General features: G+C 44.9%; 1 protein-coding gene across 1 annotated transcript in view; it reads left to right on the top strand.

The window, feature by feature from the left end:
* Positions 1 to 1,659: 1,659 nt before the first annotated feature.
* The window catches only part of Alkbh5 (alkB homolog 5, RNA demethylase), a 26,474-nt gene continuing 4,690 nt past the window's right edge, over positions 1,660 to 23,443 (top strand). Inside the window, exons 1-2 of the mRNA XM_004640293.2 lie at positions 1,660 to 3,280; positions 12,734 to 12,814. Coding sequence (XP_004640350.1) covers positions 2,511 to 3,280; positions 12,734 to 12,814 — 851 coding nt within the window. The 5' untranslated portion in view covers positions 1,660 to 2,510. The remainder of the gene's footprint in view (positions 3,281 to 12,733; positions 12,815 to 23,443) is intronic.

The following is a 23,443-nucleotide window of genomic DNA, read 5'->3' as shown; positions in this document are numbered from 1 at the left end:
CATATATTTTTAAAATTTTCTAAAAAAATTGTTGGGGCTGGGGATATAGCTCAGTGGCATAAGCACCTGCCTGGCAAGTGCAAGCTCCTGAGTTCGATCCCTGGTACTGCGAAAAAAAAAAAAAGTCATGATTCATGGATGTCTAAAGAAAGATTATTGCTGCTACTACTCCATTTTGCTCTCTGCTCTTTGCCACCGATCCCCAGTAACTGTGAGCTAAATAAACCTTTCCTTCCTTCAAATTTTTTTCTAAAAAAAAAAAAAAAAAAAAGAAAAAGAAAACCAGCCATTGCCAATGGTGCTATACCTCGTGATTCACTTGGCTGGCCCCTGGGGAGCGGGGGAGGCCCCTCTGTCCTTGTCCAGTGCCGGGTCAGTGCAGGGGATTCCACAACTGAGCATCCTGAGCCTCCCGTTTTGACCCGCCCATTTTCAAAATATGGATCACACACGAGGACATCCATCTGTAGGCTCTGAAAACTTCCTCACTCAAACTAAACTATAAAGCTCAGGGAGGGATGACAAGGAAAAGAATAAAAAGGAGACGCTTGAGGGTTTTAGAATATAAGTGGACCGCCATGGTGAAAGAGGCCACCTATAAATGGTTCATCCAGGTGGCACTGTCCCCGATTATACAGGCCACAGCAGAGACGAAATGCCAGCTGAAGCTGGCCAAACTGTAAACCTGACAGATAAGTGATTGAGACACAATTTAACAGCCTCATGGGACCCTCAGTTGACAGATGAACAAAGTGAGGGCCACATTCGAGATCACCAATCCCTTCTGCTTAATGTGACTTAATTTCACCATCCAGGTCACCTTAAGAGGTAGGTACCTCTTAGTGTTAATCCCATTTAACAAATCAGAAACTGAGAATGCTACTAGACAAGTGAGTTGAGGCTCAATGAATCAAAATAAAAAATGCAGGTGGGAAGAACTGATATTCTAATTGGCAGAAACTGCCTGAGCAAAGGCGAGAAGGGAAATGTTTGTACCTAGACCTAGGCGGAAAGAGAACGGAGAAGGTTAGGGTAGAAAAGGGTCCAAATAAAGGCCTTGAGCGCCCACCAAAGAGGCTGAACTTTATCGGGGGAGCTGTGGAAGTTCGAACAGAAACCCGATTGTCGAAGCCGCCTCTCTCTAGGCCACGCCATCCGCTTCATTCACAACTTTTGAGTGATCTTAGCAAATACCCATAGCTTAGCTGCATCCGTATGCCTCTTGTCCCATTGTCATTTCGGGAAAAGTTGTCCCATACCCACATCCAGTGCGCCGGAGGTTAGCCGCGGGTCAGCGGCGCGGCCCCGCGGCTGCGCACGCGCCTGCCGCCTCCGGTACGTGACTAGTGGAACGTGTGCTCCGGGCGGGGGCGGTGCGGCGGCGGCGGCGGCGGCGGCAGGATGTGCCTCCAGCTTCTGTATCTGTGGCCCTCTGGATTCGGAGTTAGACCCGATGCTTTCAATTCTACAGTTTGAGAAGTTTCTGCGAGTGTCACAAGTTTCTTTAGGCGTCCTGAGTGATTTCCTGTAGTGTGGCCTTCATTCAGGCACTCACTTAGCCACCCATTCGCTCTTTGAGGTCCTCGCGGCCCTCCCCGTAACTAATTAAGTGATGGACGCAGTAGCTAAGGAGACTGTCTGATTGACAGGTATACTTACCAATCAACTTGTGAAAACTCTAGTCTGGGCTGGCTCCGGCGCGTGGCCGATGGCCCAATTAAAAAAGTGAACGCGCCAAAAGGGGCGGTAACAGGGAGACCTAGGTTGTGGCGGTTCCTCGGTGATTGCGCGCTTGGGGCTGAAACAATTAAGGGCATTCAGACGATGCTATGACGCGGCATAGCAACAGTGTTGACAACGTGAGCGCACCCCAGCGAAGGGAGCCCTTCAGCCCTGGAGGCGGCGCGACGTGGAGGCAGGTCGCTGTTTGAGAGTTTTCCCTCGAAGCTCTTCAGCGAGTGGGGGAGGGGCGGCAGGCGAGCTGTAGTGCCCTTGTACGCTTGCGCTGGCCCCTTTACCGTCCTGGCCCGCACGCACGCGCATGCCCACAGCGTACTGAGCCGCGGTGGCCGGTAACACTGCGCTTGCGCGTCGAAGAGCCCGCTAAGGAGCGGCGCTGGCGGACGTCGGGCGGGCGGCTTGTGACGTAGTGAGGATAGCTTTAAAGTGCGGGCTGGGCCAGGTGTCGGAGGAGGGTCGGACCGGGAATCAGGCCGAATTTCCTTTAGCAGCCCTCCGCGGCATGAGGCGCTGCTGGCGCCCCTGCTCCTCGAGACGTGGAGAAAGTAGAGGAGGAAGTCCTGCTGTCTCCACCGCTCCATGACCCGTCACCCCTGAGGCCCGACCCTGCGCCTGGTCCTTCGCTTACCCGTACCAGGTCCCCTGGCTTCGGATGGGGGTCCGGCTCTGAGGACCCCCTCCTCTCCGGGGGCCCTGGGGCAAGTCCCCCCGAAAGCCATGTCCGGGCGCTCCGCCCGCCCTGGAGGACCCTAGAGTAGTCTCGCGGGGGCATGGCGGCCGCCAGCGGCTATACGGACCTGCGTGAGAAGCTGAAGTCCATGACGTCCCGGGACAACTATAAGGCAGGTAACCGGGAGGCCGCGGCTGCGGCAGCCGCTGCTGTGGCCGCCGCGGCCGCCGCCGCCGCAGCCGCCGAACCTTACCCGGTGTCCGGGACCAAGCGCAAGTATCAGGAGGACTCGGACCCGGAGCGCAGCGATTACGAGGAGCAGCAGCTGCAAAAAGAGGAGGAGGCTCGCAAGGTGAAGAGCGGCATCCGCCAGATACGCCTCTTCAGCCAGGACGAGTGCGCCAAGATCGAGGCCCGCATTGACGAGGTGGTGTCCCGCGCTGAGAAGGGCCTGTACAATGAGCATACAGTGGACCGGGCCCCGCTGCGCAACAAGTACTTCTTCGGTGAGGGCTACACGTATGGCGCCCAGCTGCAGAAGCGCGGGCCTGGCCAGGAGCGCCTGTACCCTCCGGGAGACGTGGACGAGATCCCTGAGTGGGTGCACCAGTTGGTGATCCAGAAGCTAGTGGAACACCGCGTCATTCCCGAAGGCTTCGTCAATAGCGCCGTCATCAACGACTACCAGCCAGGAGGCTGCATCGTGTCTCACGTGGACCCCATCCACATATTTGAGCGCCCCATCGTGTCTGTGTCTTTCTTTAGCGATTCTGCGCTGTGCTTCGGCTGCAAATTCCAGTTCAAGCCTATCCGTGTGTCAGAACCTGTGCTTTCCCTGCCTGTGCGCAGAGGGAGCGTGACTGTGCTCAGGTAACCCACCTGGGAGGAGGGGGCGGCCCTACACTCTTACTGCCTTAACTGTGCACTCAGGTCCTGGAGGCAGCAGCCAATAGGAATCTACTTTTTTTGGTTCCGACCCATCCTTCTGTTTCTCGGTTGTAGGGGGAAGGGAAAGTGCCTTTTGAAAAATATATATAGTGGCCAGGCACGTTGGTGCATGCCTGTAATCTCAGCACTCAGGAGGATGAGGCAGGGGGTATTGCTTCGAATTTGAGGCCAGCCTGACCTACAAAGTGTGTCCAAGGCCAGCTTGAACCGCAGAGTGAGACCCTGTCTCAAAACAGAGCAAAAAGGCCAAGGATATAGTTCAGCCACACAGCACCTGCTGGGCAAGTTCAAGGTCCTGAGTTCAATTCCTGGTTCCAAAAAAGCCCAACTGCGGCTGCTTCTGTTAGGGATGGTACTAGAGCCTTGGGATGTCCAAGGCTGTGTGATGGCAAAGTCTGGGAAGTCACTGACGGAAAAGAGTACCTGTCAGATGCCTGTTTGTCATTTGGAGCCCTCAGCGTCCTGATGTTTCATATGGATGTTTTGGCAGAACCTTTTAATCTAGGGTTTCCTGGGAAGATCCTCCCAAGGAGCTTGCTATGTAAGGCAGCCTTGTGTTCTGATTTTCTGTTGTTAGGAGCCTTATACTAGAAATATCTGGTATCTTAATAGGTTACTAATTTTGTATGTAGTTGTAGACCCTTTGGTTTGTTTTCAGGAGGTCTGGCAGTGATCTGATGCTTGATGAAGGATCTCAAGGCCTTTTTTGACTTTTGTTTGTTTATTCATTCAGTTTGTGACTCTTAAAATGCTCCCAACCCATTCACAGCTCTGAATTGAAGAGCAGAAGTTTCAAATTCTTAATATGCAGTTCAGTTAGTGATCAGCAAAAGGATTGCATCATCAGGAAAATTCTCTTCATCTTTTCCTGAGAATAGTAAAGTCTTAAAGCTTCCCTTCCACCTCTTCTTGGATTCAGACTTGGCCACAAAGTTAGTGTAGGAGGCCTAGCCCTGTCTTGAAAAAGTGCTGCCCCAGGCTTTGAATCGAGCTCTCTTGCTGTTTACTTTTGGATCTTGTGGGTGTTTTCAGAGCCTGCTTTCTTATCCTCAGAGTGGTGATAATGCCAACTTGTGAAGCCTATTGGAATTAAAGTGATTTGATGTCTTAATATAGAGCCTGTCACAGGATAGTTTTAAGTGGGAGCTTCCCTTTCTATATAGCCGCTTAGTAAGTCTCTGCTATCTTAATGGAGAAGAGTCTAGAGATTTGGTGGATCCTAAAGCATGAGGTTTATAGTTTAAACCTGGTAGAGAGGTCAAGTCACAGCCCAGGAAGGTAACTACAGGAACATTCTGAAGGGACATTTTATCCATTGTGGAGTATTGGAAATTTTGGGAAGTCAGTAAGCTGGAGCTTGAAAGGTGACTAGGAATTAGCCAAGCAAAGGCGGGTGAGGGGAGAACAACAAAGGTTTTTGGCAACAAGTAGGGTAGGGGATAGCTGTAGATAAAGGGAAGGCGCTAGTGCTACTTTGAGCCAGGTGGAGTTCATTATTAGACTCTGGTGAAGCTCTGGATTGGTGGTTTTTGACAGTGTTGCTGTTGATAATAGGACTCATTGATTCTTTGTTGTGTTAGTCTTTATGTATTTAGAAAATTTAGCAGTGTCCCAGGCCTCTGTTAGATTGTAGTAGCACTTTTTATAACCAAAAATGTCTCTGGACTTTGCCAAATGTCCCTGGGAATGAGATTTGGAAGGGCAGTTGTTCCCAGTTGAGAGGCACTGGTGTAGGGTCTTGGACACTCGCATCAATTTACTTCCAGCACCTGCTAATTTAGCACTCTCAGTTTATTTGGTATGGTAAGCTAGTAAAAGAGGTGGTGCTTTCTCTCATTTTCTGGTAGAGATCACAGCTCAGAGGTGTTTAGTAAAGCTGCAGATTAGAAGGGAGGGGCTGATAAAAGACTGGTGCTCTGCCCACTTGGAGGGATTCTAGCAATTGTCCTCTGACTGAGACTTCAATTGTTAGTAGTAATAGTGTCTGTAATTGTCCAAGGCAATGTGGCAGGAATATATTTTAGAAGTGGTCAGCGTGGATGTTGCTGTATGGCAAGCATTGACACAGCATTGCCTAAATCTTGCTGTATAACAAGGTTACAGACCTTTCTGAAAGTATTTTACATTTCTTTTCAAACCCAGCTGTCAGTTTTTTGTATTCTTCCTCTTTTTGAGCCTGAGTGGGCCTCCTTTTTGTTTTCTAAAAATCTTTTACCTTCTTTTCATATCAGTTCATCCTTCTCCTGTGCCTACATGTAGAGTGAATGGAACAGATTGAAACAAACTTCAAGTAGGATGTGGTAGCACATGCCTGTAATCCCAGCACTGAAGAGGCTGAGGCAGGAGAATAAGCACAAGGTTCTACCCTGTATCAAAAAACAAAACCAAACAAAAAACTTCAGTTGGAATAATTAGAGTAATTGCTTCAAGACTAATTGTTTACTTGCTTCTACTTCTTAAATCACTGCTGTGTGATCTGTGGTAACAAATCTACTCAGAGACCTAGGGCTCAGTCATCCATCAGGAAATGACTGTTGGAATCAACCATGGGGTGCATTCTGGAGAGCTCAGCCTTTGACTCTCCCAGCAAACAGTTGGTATTAGATGGAGTGGACCTGTTAGTTTGGGGTTAAGAGTTGATCATCTTCAGCTGGTTGGAAGCAAAATTTAGCTTTCTTGTTTAAAATAGTTGGGGAAGTAGGGCAGATAAGTCCTGGGCCACATCTCCTGTGTAGAATCTTGTTCCCATGCGGAGAGGAGGAACCATGGGATGAAGTAAGGGTTGTGTAGTCTCAGATGGGACTCCGCCATTAGGGTGGCTGCTTCTGGTGCTGCCCGGTCTCATGAGAAGGTAGAGGGCAGCAGAGGAGAGAAAGCCACGATCTTAAGAATAGTAAGCAAGTGAAGAATAAATAGACCATACAAATTTAGGGTTGGCTGGCTGGCCGTTTTAGGCTGGGAAATTGGTATACAGTTATCACTGTGATGCAGTATATGTTCTTAGAGCATAAGCTTATTTCTGCAGGCCTCTTTTGTAGGCCTGGTGGTTATGTGTGTGTTTGGTGAGACTAGCAAGTGTTCTAGGACAGATTAGACCTTGCTACCAAGAAACATAGATGGATTTTTTTTCCTTCCTCGTTTCATTACACAATCTTTTATACCCCGTCACACCTCTACCCCACTTAACACATAATACTATCACTAACACAAACCTGAGTTTAATGGCCACTTTAGTGACAGTTCCAGCACTACCACTTCAGCTCTTTACCTCTGGGCAAGTTACTTTATGGGACTCAGTTTTCTTCTTCTGCAAAATGGGGTTATTAATGCCATAGTTATTACAAAAGGTTGACTCTGTCATACTGTTGAATGCTTGAAGTTTAAACATGTCTCAGGAGTGAGCTTCTTTTTCTATTGAGCTCTTGTTTGTACCATGATATGTGCTGAATAGGGATGTAGCAGATTGACCTGGATTCAGAAAGCCCCGGCACTTATGAAGTTAAGCTGTGTATGTCTTTTGGGAGGCTTGAGCCTACTAAATAACTTGAGCCTGGGCTCATAGACGTGGCCCAGTGTCTAGGTGGTCTGATTGCTGCCTCCCAAATGCCTGAGCTTCTCAGTCCTATAGCTTTATCAGTGGTGAGGGAGGCTCTCATCTGGTAGTGGTTTTGGCCAGGCCCTCTATCTGTGCTCTGTTTTGGACTAAGCAGGACATAGAATACATGAGGAATGGTGGCCATCTTGGAAATGTACCTTGACATCATAGTCCCCAAGACCATCCCCAAATGTATAACCCTACACAGGTCCTTATACATTGTTTTTTAGACTGATCCTCTGAAGAAGGGCGTGTTACCTTTTTGCCGATGTAGAAACTGCAGCTACAAAGTAGAGTATAAGCTTTAATATACATTTATCTTTTGTTCACTGCAGAGTTAAGACCTTTGTAGTGCTTTGCCTTATAGGGAATACAGAATTTCCACAGACCAGGTAAAATAGAGATTCCCTGGGAGGGTATCATTGAACATTGTAGGAGAAATCCAGTCTGGGGAATTCTGAGAAAGGTTCCCCGAAAAGATCAATGTGTCAACTCCCTTAAGAGCCACTGAGGTAGTAGGTGACAAAACTAGGCTCAGTTACTCCTAATACTAATGGTTGCTGCTGGTGATACAGCTCAGGCAGGGAGCAGGCAGTGTGGACTGCACAAAGTATTTCCTCTCATTTCCCTGTGAAAACAAAAGAGCAGGACATGCTGGAACTTTTTTTCATGCCAGGGGTAGGGCTGGACCCAGGATATATAAAGTTACAAGCTGGCCGACTAGGACTTACAGTTTCTTGTAGAAGGTGAGTTCCTTAGAATAAATAACAATTTTGTGGATTTCTGCTGAACACTTTCTCGTGAAGTTTGGCCAATGATCAGAATTTTCTTTTTCTATAAACGATCAGAATTTTGAGTATGCCTAGGGGTGCCTAATACTCTAAAGATGGTCATTGGGCTCAGACAGCTGCTAGGAGGTTCTAGAAGATAATGAGTCCTTCAGGTAGAATTAGTGCCACAGTCATTTCTTTTGGGTCTCTGCACTCCTATCTCTATTTCCCAACCCCGCTGTATCTCCATTGTACTGGAGATTGAACCCAGAGCCTACACATGCTGAGTAAGCACTCTGCCTCTGAGCTATGTATCACCAGCCCTTTTTTTTTTTTGGCGGCCTGAAGATGCCGTGAGGGCATTTCTGGTTTCCTGTGAGAAACTGGGTTTGAACCAGAGCACCTTGAGCCTAACTGCTTTGTTTAAGCAGGCACTTAAACAACTGAGCTAATGGGCAGGCCCCCTCACCAGCCCTTTTTAAATTTTGTGAGCCTAGAACTTTTGGTCTTCCTACTTCAACTTTCCAAGTAACTGGAATTATAGGTAGCAGCTTGGCTTTTTATTTCTTACAGTTTTTTGCATCTAGTTCTTGCCCATAATTGAGCCAGCCTGACCACTTTAAGCAGTTTTTCCCAGCCAGACCTATATGGTTTGTGATGCTTAAGCATTGGGCTGATGGCAGGTACCTGGCATGGCTTATTGTTTGTTCTAGAGCCCTTTAGGGGATGGGGGCAGTCATGCTTTGATGAGCATCTATATTTGCTCCAGAACTACATTAAGAGAAGTGGTTCCTTGTTAGAAACAAAAAGTCATGGCCCTCAGTCATAATGCCAACTAAAGCAGATTGATAACTCTTTTCTTTTCTTTTTTTTTTTTTTTAATTTTATTTATTTGTGTGTGTGTGTGTGTGTGTGTGTGTGGCCAGCTCAGTCCACTAGGGGGCGCGGCTGGCTGGCATGTGGTGCTGGGGGATCGAACCGTGGTCCCTGTGCTCTGCCAAGCTTGTTCTAAGTAGGTGCTTTAGACCACTGAGCCATCTCACCAGCCCCAGATTGATAACTCTTACTAAAAGCAGGAAACATGGCCTGTAGCTAACACCGCAGATTCAGACCTTAGAAATGTGCCTTTGGACTTAGTTTCTTTTGTAAAATCCTCTATGTATACAGTTTACAGAACTATCTTATGACCTCGGTCTTCATTAAGCAATGTGGAGTGTAAGAATGTAGAATGAGACTTGAGGTTTTAGCCCTGGGAATGGGGTCCCAGAGACCTCTGCTGCTGACAGGTCCCTGCAGAGGTTGTAGGTCATGTCTCCTTGATAGGTGCTAAATCCAAGGCACTGGCTTGCCCTGGGATGGTCAAAGCCCCTTTGTCTGTGCTAAATTCTTCGTAGTTGTAGTGTGGTGCCAGGACTGAAGCAGCCTTGCAAGTAACACTATACTTTTCCACAAGTGTTTATCAATGTAAGTCGTGTAACTGATTTTTGTGATTCTGCCTGGAAGGGAGGACCTGCTGATGTCTAAGTTTTAGAATCTTAGTAATAATAAAGTGAATACAGGAGCCCAGGATATAGCTCAGTGACACAGCATCTGCCTGGCAATTGCAAGGTCCTGAGTTTGATCTCCAGTACCAAAGAGGAAAAAAAAAAAAAAAAAAATACAGCCAGATGTGGTGATACACACTTGTAATCTCACCGCTTGGGAGGCTGAGGCAGGAGGATCATTGTGAGGTTGGTGACAACCTGAAATGCATAGTGAGACCCTGTCTCAATAAATATAAATAAATAAAATGAATACAAAGTTTTAGAATATAATAATGAAATAAGCATCCAAGAACCTACTGTTCTGCTTGCTACAGATAAAGAAGCTGAGGTTTAACCTTAGCATGTGATATATCTAAGGTCACAAAACTAATAGGTAGCTGGGCATGGTGGTGCATGCCTGTAATCCAGCACTCAGGAGGCTAAGGCAGGAGAATCATTGCAAGTTTGAGACCATCCTGGGTTACAGAGGAGAGCTCAAGGCCAGTTTGAACTGCAGGAGACTGTCTCAGAAAGGGGGGGAGGGGAATCTAATAGATGACAAAGGTTTGGTAGGTGACAATGAGTTTGTTATAAATACAAGTCCCAGGGCCAGGGAGATGGCTCAGTAGAATAAGTGCTTGCCTGGCAAGTACAAGGGCCTGAGTTCAATCCTTGGCTCAGCAAAAAAAAAATAAACACAAGTCTCATCTCCCTAATTACTGTATAGTACTTCTCGCTGAGTTAACACAAATATTAATAGGTATTAAGAGTTCTTTAGTTCTTTGATTAGTGCCCAGTTAAGTGAACTGAGTGAAATGCACCATTTAACTCAGTTAAATGCACCACCATGCCCAGCTACCTATTAGTTTTGTGAGCTTAGATATATTACTTGCTAAGGCTCAGTTAAGTGAACTTAGCAGTTATTTGCAGACTCTAACGTTCTAAGATCCACAACAATGCTTTTTTTGAAATCCTAATCAGTATTTCTAAATTGATTTGACTATGGATGTGGGGTTGGTGTTCAAAGAACAGTCTTTGAAGAACCCTGACCTAGGGGTAGGAGAAAACTGTAAGATGAAAATGTACTGTTGTATCACTAGCATACCCTCAAGTTACATTTCCAAGTCAGAAGTGTTTCCTTCTAGGGGGTGATCCTAATTGTTTGTTTTTTTTGTTTTGCTTATTTGTTTGTTTTGTTTGTATTTTTAGGGAATGGTCCACAGGGTGTTCAGGGTCTCACTGCTAGATCGGACTCATAGTGATCTGCCTGTTTACAGCCTCTGAATCTCAGCCGCTGTGATTACAGACACATGCCACCACGCCCAGTCTCAATTGCTGGCTCAGTGTGCCCCGGGGGCAGGGCCGGCTTGGCAGGCTCTGGGATCAAACCCCAGCCCCCGGCCCCCTGCATGTGCTTGCAGGTGCATTAATACGCTGAGCTATTTGACTGGCCTTTAGGATTAGGGTTTTGGAGACAGGGTCTTGCTGTGTACTCCAACCATGCTTGAAGTTGGTCTATAGCCCAGGCAGGCCTGGAACTCTTAATCCTCCTGCCTCAGCCTCCTAAATTCTGGGATTAGGGGGTGTGTATTAACCATGTCTGATTTTATTTATTTTTCTCCCTTGCTATCCACCCGCTGTTGCCTACCACCCTAACTCCCTTACCCCACTCCTGCCATATCTCCATTGTACTAGAGATTGAACCCAGAACCTTATACATGCTGAGTAAGCACTCTGCCTCAGCTATATATCTCCAGCCTTTTTTTTTTTTTTGTGGTACTGGGGATTGAACTAAGGACCTTGCGCTTGCCAGTCAAGCGCTTATTCTACTGAGCTATCTCCCCAGCCCCTATCTTCAGCCCTTTTTAAATGTTGTGAGCCTAGAACTTTTGGTTTTCTTGCTTCAACTTTCCAAGTAACTGGAATTATAGGTGGAAGTTTGGCTTTTTATTTCTTTTTTTTTTATTTCTTTTTTTTTTTTTTAATTTATTTGAGAGAGAGAGAGAGAGAGAGAGAGAGTGGTGTGTGTGTGTGTGTGGCCAGCTCAGCCCACCAGGGGGTGGGGCTGGCTGGCATGTGGTGCTGGGGGATTGAACCGTGGTCCCTGATGCTTTGCCAAGCTTGTTCTAAGTAGGTGCTTTAGACCACTGAGCCATCTCTCCAGCCCGGCTTTTTATTTCTTATAGGTTCTTGCATCTAGTTCTTGCCCATAATTGAGCCAGCCTGACCACTTTAAGCAGTTTTTCCCAGTCAGACCTGTAGGGTTTGTGACACTTAAGTGTGTGTCTATAGAGCTACTATTGAGGAGGAGCTGATCAGTGGTCAGGAGAAAAAGGTTTGTGGTCTAAGGGCAGCCAGCAATCCTGAGCAAGTAGGGAAGCTGAGAAAGTAAGGTCTTAGAGTAAGGCCTATAGTTGGGTGAGTTTCTAGCTGACTCTGAAGGATGTCTTTTGGGTGCCATGCTCCCAGGGAGAGTGTATGAGGGGCTCAGGAGCTGGTTCCAGAGTTTCAAATCAGAAAAGTGCTACCTAAGAAGAGGATAGTCATTTACCCATGTTCATTGGCCTGCGAACAGTTTTTTGTTTGTTTTGGGTTTTTTGTTTATTTATTTAAATTTTTTCCCATAATTTTATTGAGAAAAATAGCAATGAGACAGTTTCAAATCAAATTGATAGTACAGTTCCAATAATTAACACATTGCATACTCTCTTCCTAGTGGTTATTTGTGAACAGTTTTTAAAATCATGTTACTTGTTGAAAATAGAAATTCGAGTATGGTGAAAATTCTTAAAATATTCCAAACACAGCTGTCTTCAAAATTCTGGACCTCCCTAGTGGAAACTTCTTTCCAAGTAGATAAATTCTCTTGGAACATGGCAGTCCTAGTTCTTCCTGATGACTCAGTACTGTCATTGGCTACCTTGGCTTCCTCTGCATGATAAGGGTGGGGAGAAATGTAGGCAGTGTTTGTGTCTCCTCACTGAGGTTCTTCCACGTCCCTCCAGTTGCCTCTAGATCTTCTAACAGTGTATCCTCTTGAAGGTTCACTATTAATTGCTGTGTCAAGGACCTAACCTGAGACCTTAAACGGTATGTAGCAGGCAAATGTTCTGCTGGACTCTAACCATAGCCCTAAGAATTGTAAAAGACAGTTTCCTCACCTGTGCAGAGCGAGTCCTACTTTGGCCTCGGCCTTAAGAGAGCACTGAGACTCCTTTTTATCATGTTAGTTTTGAACAATTTGTAGGCAGAATCTTCTTAGAGCTTAACGTGGTATTTCCCTTTCATGTAGGTTCTTGCATTTATTTATTTGTTTGTTTGTTTTTGCAGAACCAGGGATTGAACTCAGGCCCTTGTGCTTGCCAGGCAAGCACTGGTTCTTTTTTTTTTTTCCAAGCACTGGTTCTTGCACATTGTGAATAACACTATCCCCTAGGAACTTTGGTTGTCTGCTCTTCATGGTGATACGTGCTGTGTTTCTTTCCAGTGGATATGCTGCTGATGAAATCACTCACTGCATACGGCCTCAGGACATCAAAGAGCGCAGAGCAGTCATCATCCTCAGGAAGTAAGTAAACTGATGTCTAGTACCTTATTCCTTGGTCACAGGCCTGCCTGAAGATGTACATCGGGGTCCCTTAAAATTCACTCCTCTGGCCAGGTGTAGACCATCCGTATAATCTCAGCACTCAGATGCTAAGGCAGGAGGATTGCCAGGAGCTCAAGGTCACCCAGGGCTACATAGCAAGACCCTGTCTCAAAAAAATAAAACTAAACTTGTTCTTTTTTACTAGTATGGTATGGTGGGATAAAATCTGAAAGAGCAGAAGGCTGTCTGCTCTCTTTTATTTGCGTTCTGTGAGGATAAAGCTTTTATTCATCAGGAAAAATATATATTATAGGCTTTTTTAAAAAAATATTTATTTATTGTGTGTGTGTGTGTGTGTGTGGCCAGCTCAGCCCACCAGGGGGCAGGGCTGGCTGGCATGTGGTGCTGGGGGATTGAACCGCGGTCCCTGTGCTTTACTAAGCTTGTTCTAAGTAGGTGCTTTAGACCACTGAGCCATCTCACCAGCCCCTGTATATAGGCTTTTTAACTATGAAATTTAAGGCTAAACAAAAGCATAGACTTCTGATATTTATGGACCACAATCTGAGACAAGATTTGGGAGCCACTTTTCCAAGCCCTACCCAACCTCTTTTCTTCTCTTTCTGATTTGTCTTATGTGCTTTCAGTGATTATTTTTAGACTGTGCCTTAACAGCCTGCTTTAAAATGGCAGGGTTTTCCCTTCTGGAGAAGAGCAGGGAATAAGGAGAGGAAATCAGGGTGGGAGGTTAGGATGTATGATGGCTATGACTGTCTTCCCTCTCTGTTGGAGATTCAGAGATACACTAACTCAGGTCATTAAGCATGATTTCTCCCACATATTTTTGTTGAGCAGACTGAAATTTGTTAGCTCCGACCACATAGACGTTGGGTCAAAGGAATAGTAGCCTTCCTATTGAATGGAGTCCCAGAGAAAATCAGTGATTGCTCAGGATCTCATAGAAGTCACTGAGGCTGGGAATATAACTCAGTGGCACAGCACCTGCCTGGAAAGCACAAGGTCCTGAGTTCAATTCTTGGTATCAAAAAAAAAAAAAAATCATTGTGAAAGCAACAGCAGTATGGAGGGGCTGATATATACACCAGTATATAGCTCAAGAGTAGAGTGCTTGCCTAGCATGTGTGAGCCCTCAGTTCTAGGCCCATGAAGGTAGGGGGCGATATGTAGATCATTATTTGATCTAAATATTAAAACTTGTCTTTGTTTCTTTTTAAAATTTTTTTTTAAATTTTATGTATTTAATATAGGGTCTTACAACACAGATTGGACTCATAGTGATCCTCCTGTTTTCAGCCTCTGAAGCGCTGGGATTACAGGTGCATGCCACCATGCCCAGTCACAGTCACTGTCTCAGCACGCCTGTTGGGCAGAGCCAGCACAGCAGGCCTGGCGGATCGAATCCCCAGCCCCTGTGTCTGCGAAAGCAGGTGCTTTAATCTGGTGAGCTATCTGGCTGGCCTTTTTAAAATTTTAAGGTAGGGTCTTAACTAAATTATCCAAGGTTGGCCTTGAACTTTTGATGCTCCTGCCTCAGCTCCCAAGTGGCTAGGATTATAGGCATGTGCCACCATGCTTGGCTGTTTGGTTTTTTTTTCCTTTAAAATTTTTAAGATTTAAGTAAACGTGGGGGCCGGGGAGATGGCTCAGTGGAATAAGCCCTTCCCTGACAAGCACAAGGGCCTGAGTTCAATCCCAGGTTCCAGAAAAAAAAAAAGATTTAAGTAAATGCTGGGTATAGTGGTGCATGCTGGTAATCCTAGCAATCAGGAGGCTGAGGCAGGAGAATTGCAATGAGTTCAAGGCCAGCCTGAAATACACAATAAGATCCTGTTTCAAAAAAAAAAAAAAGTAAACTTTGTTTCCAGAACAATTTTATATTTGTAGAAAATTGTGATGATACCATAGAGTTCCCATGTACCTTATATCCTTTTTCCTTTACTGTTAAAATCCTACATTGGTGTGATATTTTTCAAACTTCTGAGAGCCTAGGATGTAGTTTGGTGGTAGAGCACTTGAATAGCATGTGTGAGTCCATGGGGTCTGTCCCCAGTGCTGTGAAAAAAGAAAATGCTGATAATGACATATTAGTAACAAATTTTTACTTTTAGGTTTCCTTAGGTTTTTTTCCTAACTTCCTTTTATTGTTTGAAGATATGTATCATATAGCACTTTCAGCTCCTTTTGGCTGTGACAGTTTCTCAGACTTGCCTCTACCCACTTCCCCTATTATACTGGGGATTGAACCCAGGACTTTCACACTGAGTTACAGTTACAGAATGAGCTGATAGTGCTGGCAGAAGGTTGAGGTAGGAGGATTTCTTGAGTTCAAGAGTTTGAGGTTAGCCTGGGCACCATACCAAGATCCTATTTCTTTAAAAATACACCTAGGTACCATTCCCCCCCCCCCCCCTTTTTTTTTTTAAACTTCAGAGTAAGATCTCTCTGAGTTGTAAAGTTGCCTAGGCAGAACTCAAACTTGTGATCCTCCTGCCTCACCCTCCCAGACTGCTGAATAGTAGGCATTTGCTACCATAGCCTGAGAAACTTGTCTCATCCTTGACACTGACTGGTCAGATACAGTATGACCCTCAGTTGGAATTTATCTTTTTTCTTATTTTTAAATTTTGGGCTGGTGAGATGGCTCAGTGGTCTAAAGCACCTACTTAGAACAAGCTAAGCCAAGCAAAGCACAGGGACCTCGGTTCAATCCCCCAGCACCACATGCCAGCCCGCCCGCCCCCTGGTGGGCTAAGCTGGCCACACACTAAATAAATAAATAAATAAATAAATAAATAAATAAATAAAATAAATTTTATTGATTTATTTATTTGTTACAGGGTCTCATTATACAGTTCAGACTCATAGTGATCCTCCTGTCTCAGCCTCCCCAGTGCTGGGATTACAGGTGTGTGCCATCTCATCTGGTTTTAGGAGCCAGCATGGCATGCCTGGGGTTCTGGGGCCAGCACAGCATGTGGTACCAGGGATCAATCCCAGGTCCGTGTGCTTACCAGGCAGGTACTTAGACTGCTTCCGAGCCCTGGTGGTTGATATTGAACACCTGGCTGATGCAGTGTTTGCCAGGGTTTCATCTATAAAGTAACTGTTTCTCCCCTGTTTGTGCACAGCCCACATTTGAAGGGGGAAGCCAGGCACAGTGGTGCATACCTGTAGTCCTAAGTGTTTAGGAGGCTGAGGCAGGAGGATTTCTTGAGTTCAGGAGTTTGAGGTTAGCCTGGGCACCACACCAGGATCCTGTTTCTTTAAAAATACACCCAAATAGCAAAACAAAATAAGCTGATGGTGATCAGCTTATTTTGCAGAGGATTGCAAATTTGAAGCCACCCCTAGGAAAGTTAATGAGACCTTGACTCCAAATTGGAAAAAATTAAAAAGGACTGAGGATATAGCTCAGAGCTGCCCACATTCCATCCCCAATAACTCAAATAAATAATAAATAAGAATTAGTTCCACCTTCTTGATGAGTGAGTACCTGTGAAATTATTGGGTTTCTCTGGCATAAATGTGTATTCTGTGTCATGTGTTTAGTCATCTCTATATCAATATGGACTCATGAATATTTATTTTATATTGAATTTGTTCCAACTTTGGCATTGGGAGCTTTCACCATTGGGAGCTTTGTTTGTTAGTCTACAATGTTTTATCAGGTTACCTTTTTTTCTTTTTGAGAAAGAGTCTTTTATTTATTTTTTCACAGCTGATTAATAGGACAGTTTTGATAGTCAATACACTGTACATTGTTATCTTCTTAGTGGTTATCCATAGTACAAGAAGCAAGATAGGATATTCTGTCCAAACACTGTTAGTACATCTCTTTCTTCTCATTGAATTAAGCGAAAGTAGCTGTAAATTTATCCTATTTTGTATATATAAATACAAAATGATCTTTCCTTTGTATCCTTTTATTTTTATTTTTTTGTCCTGTCAGAGGTGAATAATCTCTTGGCATCTAAATACTATAGGTATTTGAATTCAACTAAACAATCTAACACTGTCTAGCAATCTATAATATTAGTGGGTTATCTTCAGAAGTTATTGACTTGAACCTTTTACAGCTCATCGTATTAATATGGATTTACTTTAAATACCTCATTTTTATACTTTTCTGCTGGGTGGTTAAGACCAATATATAGCAAGACCAATATACCAAGAAATGTAACTTTTGTGTCTGATAAGGTCAGCCAAGTACTCTCAGGATTTATCCTGTAGCTTTGTACCGCCTTTTGTACATTCTTTTGTCAGTGTCTGACATGAGGATGAGTCACAGCCATTGCTTGGCCAATTTGAGATAGAATCTTTACCATGTTTCACAGACTACTCTTGAACTCCAGAGCTCAAAGGATCCTCCTGCCTGTGCCTCTGAATGCAGGGACTACTGGCACTTGCACTATGCATGGCTTAGCTTGTCACAAAGATGAAGACAGTATGGGGTTGCATGCCTGTAATCCCAGCATTTGGGAGACTGTAAATAGGATCACTACAAGTTCGATCTACACAGTGAGACCCTGTAGACCCTGTAGCCCTGTCATAAATACAAAAAAGATGAAAAAACTTAAGTAACTTTTGACATCTTGTTCTTTTGACCTACAAATTCAGAATAAGGTGGTAATGACATCTGTTTGGCATAGTTTTGCCATTTTGTTGTCAAAACTTTGGGTCTTTGTTTTACTTCGGGTGTGTGAGTATGATCCAGACCTGAGGGCTTGTTCTGTGGTGCAGCTAGTACACTGGGCAGATGTAGGAATTTGAGTCAGCTTGGCAGACCCTCTTTTCTGGACTGAGTATTTCCAGAACTAATCAGTGGAAGGATTTTTATATCTTTCTACTTTTTTTGTGTGTGTGTGTGGTGCGGGGGGCTCCCAGCACAACCCCATGCCTCAAACTTGGAAGTAAATAAATCCAGAGAATAGCTTTTTTTCTTTTTTTTTTCTTTTTGGTAGTACCAGGGATCGAACTCGGGACCTTGCACTTGCCAGACAGGTGCTTACACCACTGAGCTACATCCCAGCCCCCAGAATTTCTGAAGTTATATAGAATAAAGCAGTAATTTCCCAGGTGTTGTCTGCTAGCCTCTCAAAATAGCTTATCCTGGAGAAATCATTTGCAGTTCAAGTTTAGGTGGCCACAGCTGGGGCATTAGTCAGTGTACCAGGTGTTTTCTTCCTCTTGAATGGTGGTTGCCATACTTAGTTGTTTAGGCCAGTTGTTTGCTCCTCAGCACAGCTAGGGGTCTGCACTGTTAGTTATCTCTCCTGGAAACTACTTTGCCAGTGGGGCCCCATCCGTGGTCTGATCTGGAGAATGTCTGTTGTGGGTGACCAAGGCTCTTCGACTTCTGACTTAAGTGGTCTCAGGTGTTATCCTAGCCTAGAAGATAGAAGGATAGAGCTTTGGTACTTGGGGCTGGAGAGGAGTGAGTGGATGTTCCCAGTTTCTCTATGCAGCTGAGCTGGGGAAATGTCCAGATGTAGGGAGTCAATGCAGGGGATCTAAAGAGGTACTTGGACATCTTTTTTTTGTTAGACATCTCTTGACTGCAAAATAAAATGCTCTTATCCAGGCTTTTCTTTTGAGTTTTATCCTTCATCTTCAGTTTTCATGTACCTTAAAGTATTTGCAGCTCCCAATATGGTCCATGAATTTGTCTGCTTCATAGTGTGACCTCCATTAGGAAGAGCTTTCCCTCTGCCATATTCATCTTCTGATCCATATCCCGACCCTCCAGTGACCTACACATACATGATAAAAATTGGCTAACCTGGCCATTCCTCACTTCTCAGGTATTGACCACTTCACTTATAGGAAGCACATAACTGTAGCCTCTCAGCATATATCTCTGTTTGGACTAACACACTCAGATTTGCCATACTTACTGAGTTTCAAAATTCGTGTTCTGTGGCTACAGGGAGATCCCTGTTCATCTGATGCCAAATGTGCATCCCAGCCCAGGGAAGGCATTGGTTAGCATGTGAATTTAGGCCTGTGAGGTCTCCAGAGAAGCTGCAGGGAGGGACTGTCTTAGGAAAGGGCAAGGTGTGACAAATTAAAAAAGGAGAACACCTTGGCTTGGGCATCAAAGCACTTCCTAAAGCCTAAGATATTCTGGCTGATTGGAAATCTAGGTAGGCCATGTTCTAGTTGGCATTGAACATGGTCTGCTTCTCATGGGCTGCTGGGTTAGAACCAGACCTGTCTTTATTTACATTCAGATAAAGGTTGCATAGGGTTTAGTTAGGGATGGGGACACATGCCTATAATCCCAGCACTCTGGGAGGCTGAGGCAGGAGGATTTCAGGTTTAAGCCCAGACTTTGTAATTTAGCAATTTGGCAAGATCCTGTCTTAAAAAATTCAAAAAGTGGGGCCAGGGAGATGGCTCAGTAGAATAAACGTTTGCCTGGTAAGCACAAGGGCCTGAGTTCAATCCCTGGTTCCGGAAAAAAAAAAAAAAAAAAATTCAAAAAGAGCTGAGGATGCAAATGCTCAGGAATCAATTCCCAATTAACACCCCCCCAAAAAAAAAAGTTTACCCCATAGCTCAACGATAGTGTTTGTACTTGGTACACATGAGACACTTGTTTCCATCCCCAGCACTGTCAAAAAAAAAAAAAAGATTGCACAGACTGCTCAAGGACACTAAGGAGATTTGGCATAAGTGTAAGTCATAACTGACATGGTCTTTCTAAAAGCCTTAGGGAAGGAAATGAATGGACAGCACTATAGTTGAACAAAAATGTAACTCCACTGAACATCAGTGGTACTAGGTCTTCATATACAGTACACTTGTTTCTCACTGTGAGGCTGGAATTGACCTTTAGAGAGTGTAATCCTTAGGCTCCAATTTGTAATGTTTGAGGTGGCAATTTAATAGCTGAGTGAGATTTTTAACTGGATCTCCTGGTGCTGTGTCTTGTGATCACCACAGTGTGGCATCTCTTGTTCTCCAACCCCCATTGTTGTCATTGTAGTAGAATGTGTTTAAAAACCTGGGGGTCAGATATAGAAGTACTTTCTTGCCTCTGCTGTATAAGTAGAGTGAGTTGTACCTATCAAGGGGGCTGGCTACTCTATAGAATGAGGCAAGGTATCAGCTGCATGCTGCTCAACTCCTTGAAGTTTTTGTTTTGTTTTTTTGTGGAACCAGGGATTGAACTCAGGCCCTTGCGCTTGCCAGGCAAGCACTTATTCTATTGAGCTATCTCCCTGGCCCCTGTTTTTTTTTTCTTCTCGAGGTTTTTACACAACTGCCAGTGTTTCTCAGTATTGCTGTCTCCCAGCCCAACCAGGGCAAGATAGCCATCTGCATCATTTCTTTGTAATCATTGATAACCACTTGCAAGGAGGCTGAACCTAACCATTATGGAAGTGGTTAAAGTTGTGTTTTGTTTGTTTTTTTGAATGGGGTGTGGCTGTGTAGTTCAGGCTGGCCTTGAATTCACTAAATAGCCCAGGCTGTGCTCAGACTTACAGCAATCCTCCTGCCTCAGCCGCCCAAATGCTGGAATTGTATGCATGCACCACCATGCCCAGCTCAAGTGTGGTTAAAGTTGTAAGGTGCCAGTTAGACGATGGATTCTGGGCCCTGAGGATCTTCCAGTTGGTTTCCAAGAGGCCCCCAGGGCTGTGCTGAGTCTGCCTGTAAGACATGTATTCCTGCCAGGCCATAATTCTGGCATTCAGGATGAGACAAGAGGATTACAAATTTGAGGCCTGTCTAGGCCTCATGAGACCCTGTCTCAGAATGAACAACAGTAACAAAAGACTTGTATTTGTGAAGTCTCCATTTAACCAGATAGTGACTCAAGACAGTGTACATAGGGGCTGGGGAGATGGCTCAGTGGAATAAATACTTCCCGGCAAACACCAGGGCCTGAGTTCAATCCTCGGTTCCAAAAAAAAAAAAAAAAAAAAGAAGTATACATAGTCTACTTTGCTTTCAGTCAAGTAGGACTTAACTCACAGTGGTCCAAAACTGGGGAAAGCCACTAGGGTTCCAATAACCAAAAATGGTATGTTCTAGGCTCTTCGTTAGTCCAGGAATACAGTTAGTAGGGGCTCTCATCCACTGGTCTTTTGTGTCCTCTCTGTGTTTTTTCTTTTTTTGGGTACAGGGATCACACACAGGACCTTGCATTTGCCAGGCACACGCTTAAGCCACTGAACATCTCCCCAACCTCCACTGGTCTTTTGGGAGAAAGCACACATTGAGCAACTTAGCCAGAGATTGGCCAACTCAGGCTTTCTAGAAAAGTGTAGCTGAAGGCAGTCATGGTAGCCCCCACTAACTGTATCCCTGACTCATACAGGGTTCAGTTCAACTCAAGGCATATTTGCATTCCTGTTGGCACCAAGGAAGCCAACAGGAATGCAGATATGCCTTGAGTTGAACTGAATAGGTCTAGACACTATTAGAATTTTAGGGGCCGGGGAGATGGCTTAGTAGAATAAGAACTTCCCTGGCAAGCGCAAGGGTCTAAGTTCAATCCCCAGATCCGAGAAAAAAAAAAAAAAAAAAAAAAAAAAGAGTGCTTCTAGAATTATACCTTCTGACTGGCATGGTGGCACATGTCTGTAATTCAGAATTCATGAGGCTGAGGCAGGAGGATTGCTGTGAGTTCAAGGCCAGCCTGGGATACAAAGTGAGTTCACAGCCAATCTGAACTACATAGTAAAACCCTGTCTAAAAATATAAAAAACAACAAAACCATAGAAGTTCACCACCTGACTATTAATTGTGGCATGTTGTATTAAACACTGAGGAACCCAGATATGGGAGTTACTTCACTTTTATCAAGGCCATGTTTTGAAATTAAGCTGCATAACTTCATGATGGGCTCTCAGCTTGAAATATGACTGTAGCTTCACTTATGACAGTTTGATGACTCTTTGGCAGTGCAGAGAGGGCAGAAGCTTCTGTAGTTTCTATGAGATATACTTGTAATTATCCTTGAGGTGTGTCAGAGCCCTTTGGACCCGAGAGCTCATATTGTCCCCCAAAGTGAGTGCAGAAGCTTGGGTTTCTAGAAGGCTACCTTATCCCTTCTTCAAAGTAGCCAGAGAAAGGGGATGACTAGTGCACCAGCCTGTCCAGGTATAGCTAACCTTAACCCTGTCTCCCTAGCATTTCCAGTAGTCCTAGACTTTTGGTAAGGACTTCCTATCATGGCTCTGCCTGTCCAGGCAGGCTGTTTCATGTAGTAAACATACAAAGAACTAAGGACTGGGAACCAAGTACACCGGCACATGCCTGTATGTAATCCCAGCTTCTCAGGAGGCTAGGCAGAGGATCACAAGTTAGAGGGCAGCCTGGGCAACTTAGTTAAGAGTTTGTCTCAAAATAAAAAAAGGATATAGGGAATGTAGCTCAGTTGTGAAGCACTCGTAGGTTCAGTCCCTAGCAGAGCAAAAAAGTATGTTGAGGACTTTGGGCCCACACCTGGACTGTTTGTGGCAGAATGTGTCCCAGAAGTGTGGATCAAGCTTAGGCACAGATTCTCGTTTTGGTGGCTCATCACATCCACCACTTATTTCTAGTGGTGCTTTAGTAGGGTTTTATGGAGTCTTTGAGGGGACATCCAGGCTTCCTGGCACCTATATAGTCTTAGCTATGTGGGTCCCAGAAGAAGAACTTTGTTTTGTAAGGGTGAAAGTTTCTGGAGTCCTCCAACTCTAGTTTAATGGTTCATCTTATTTCCTCTGGGTTCTGCTTCCTGGTCCTCTGAGTTCAGGGGTGTGAGGCCTAAAAGGGCTCATATACTCTAATTTATATCCTCTTGTCTAGTCGTTGCCCAACTTGCTTGATTCCTGAAACGAAGCCAGATATATTTTTCTTTATTTGCTCAGATGGAGAAACTGAGGCCTAAAGTACTAGCCTGGACTCGTGGGGGACTGGGGAGGGATGGCACCCAGGAAAAAATCTTTCTGCTAGGTCCTGCTTTCCTAATCCTGGACTAGCCCAAAATGGAGACTGAAATTGATGAGCCAGTCAGTAAGTTATGCCCCTCAGGACTTCCCTGCTCTGAGGCCAGAGCAAAGTGGCAAGGATAGCTGCTCTGCCTGCCTTCTCACCTGCCCGCTAGTGTGGACCTTGGTACATCAGAATATTATTTTCCAGCTGGAAGGAAGGTTAGACACCCCTGCCAGCCTCTGGAGAAAGACCCTGCCAAAGTTTACAGTGGCTCTTGCCTGTCAGGCTGGATGTCTCACTTAGGTTCAAACCTTTTCTCCCTTGACTTTCAGGATGTTGACCTACTGCCTTCTGACCCTATTTTCCCCATCTGTTTATAATAGGTCAGACAGTGGAGAGTGACTTTGGTGGTGGCAGCTTTGAGGAAAAGTGAGAACTGTAAGGACCAGATGTAGCTTTTGGGTTTCCCACCTGCTTTCTTCCCATTGGTGCACACTGTAATCCCAGCACTGGGGAGGCTGAGACAGGAGGATCACTATGAGTCCAAGCTGTGTAGTAAGACCTTGTAACCAAATACATTTAAAAATAAAGAGGGGCCAGAGAATTAGCTCAGTAGAATAAGGGCCGGAGTTCAATCCCTGGTTCCGTTTAAAAAAAAAA

Source organism: Octodon degus, unplaced genomic scaffold (genome assembly GCF_000260255.1).
Source record: "Octodon degus isolate 3935 unplaced genomic scaffold, OctDeg1.0 scaffold00122, whole genome shotgun sequence".
Classification (NCBI taxonomy): domain Eukaryota; kingdom Metazoa; phylum Chordata; class Mammalia; order Rodentia; family Octodontidae; genus Octodon; species Octodon degus.
This window is presented reverse-complemented; position numbering and strand designations above follow the sequence as displayed.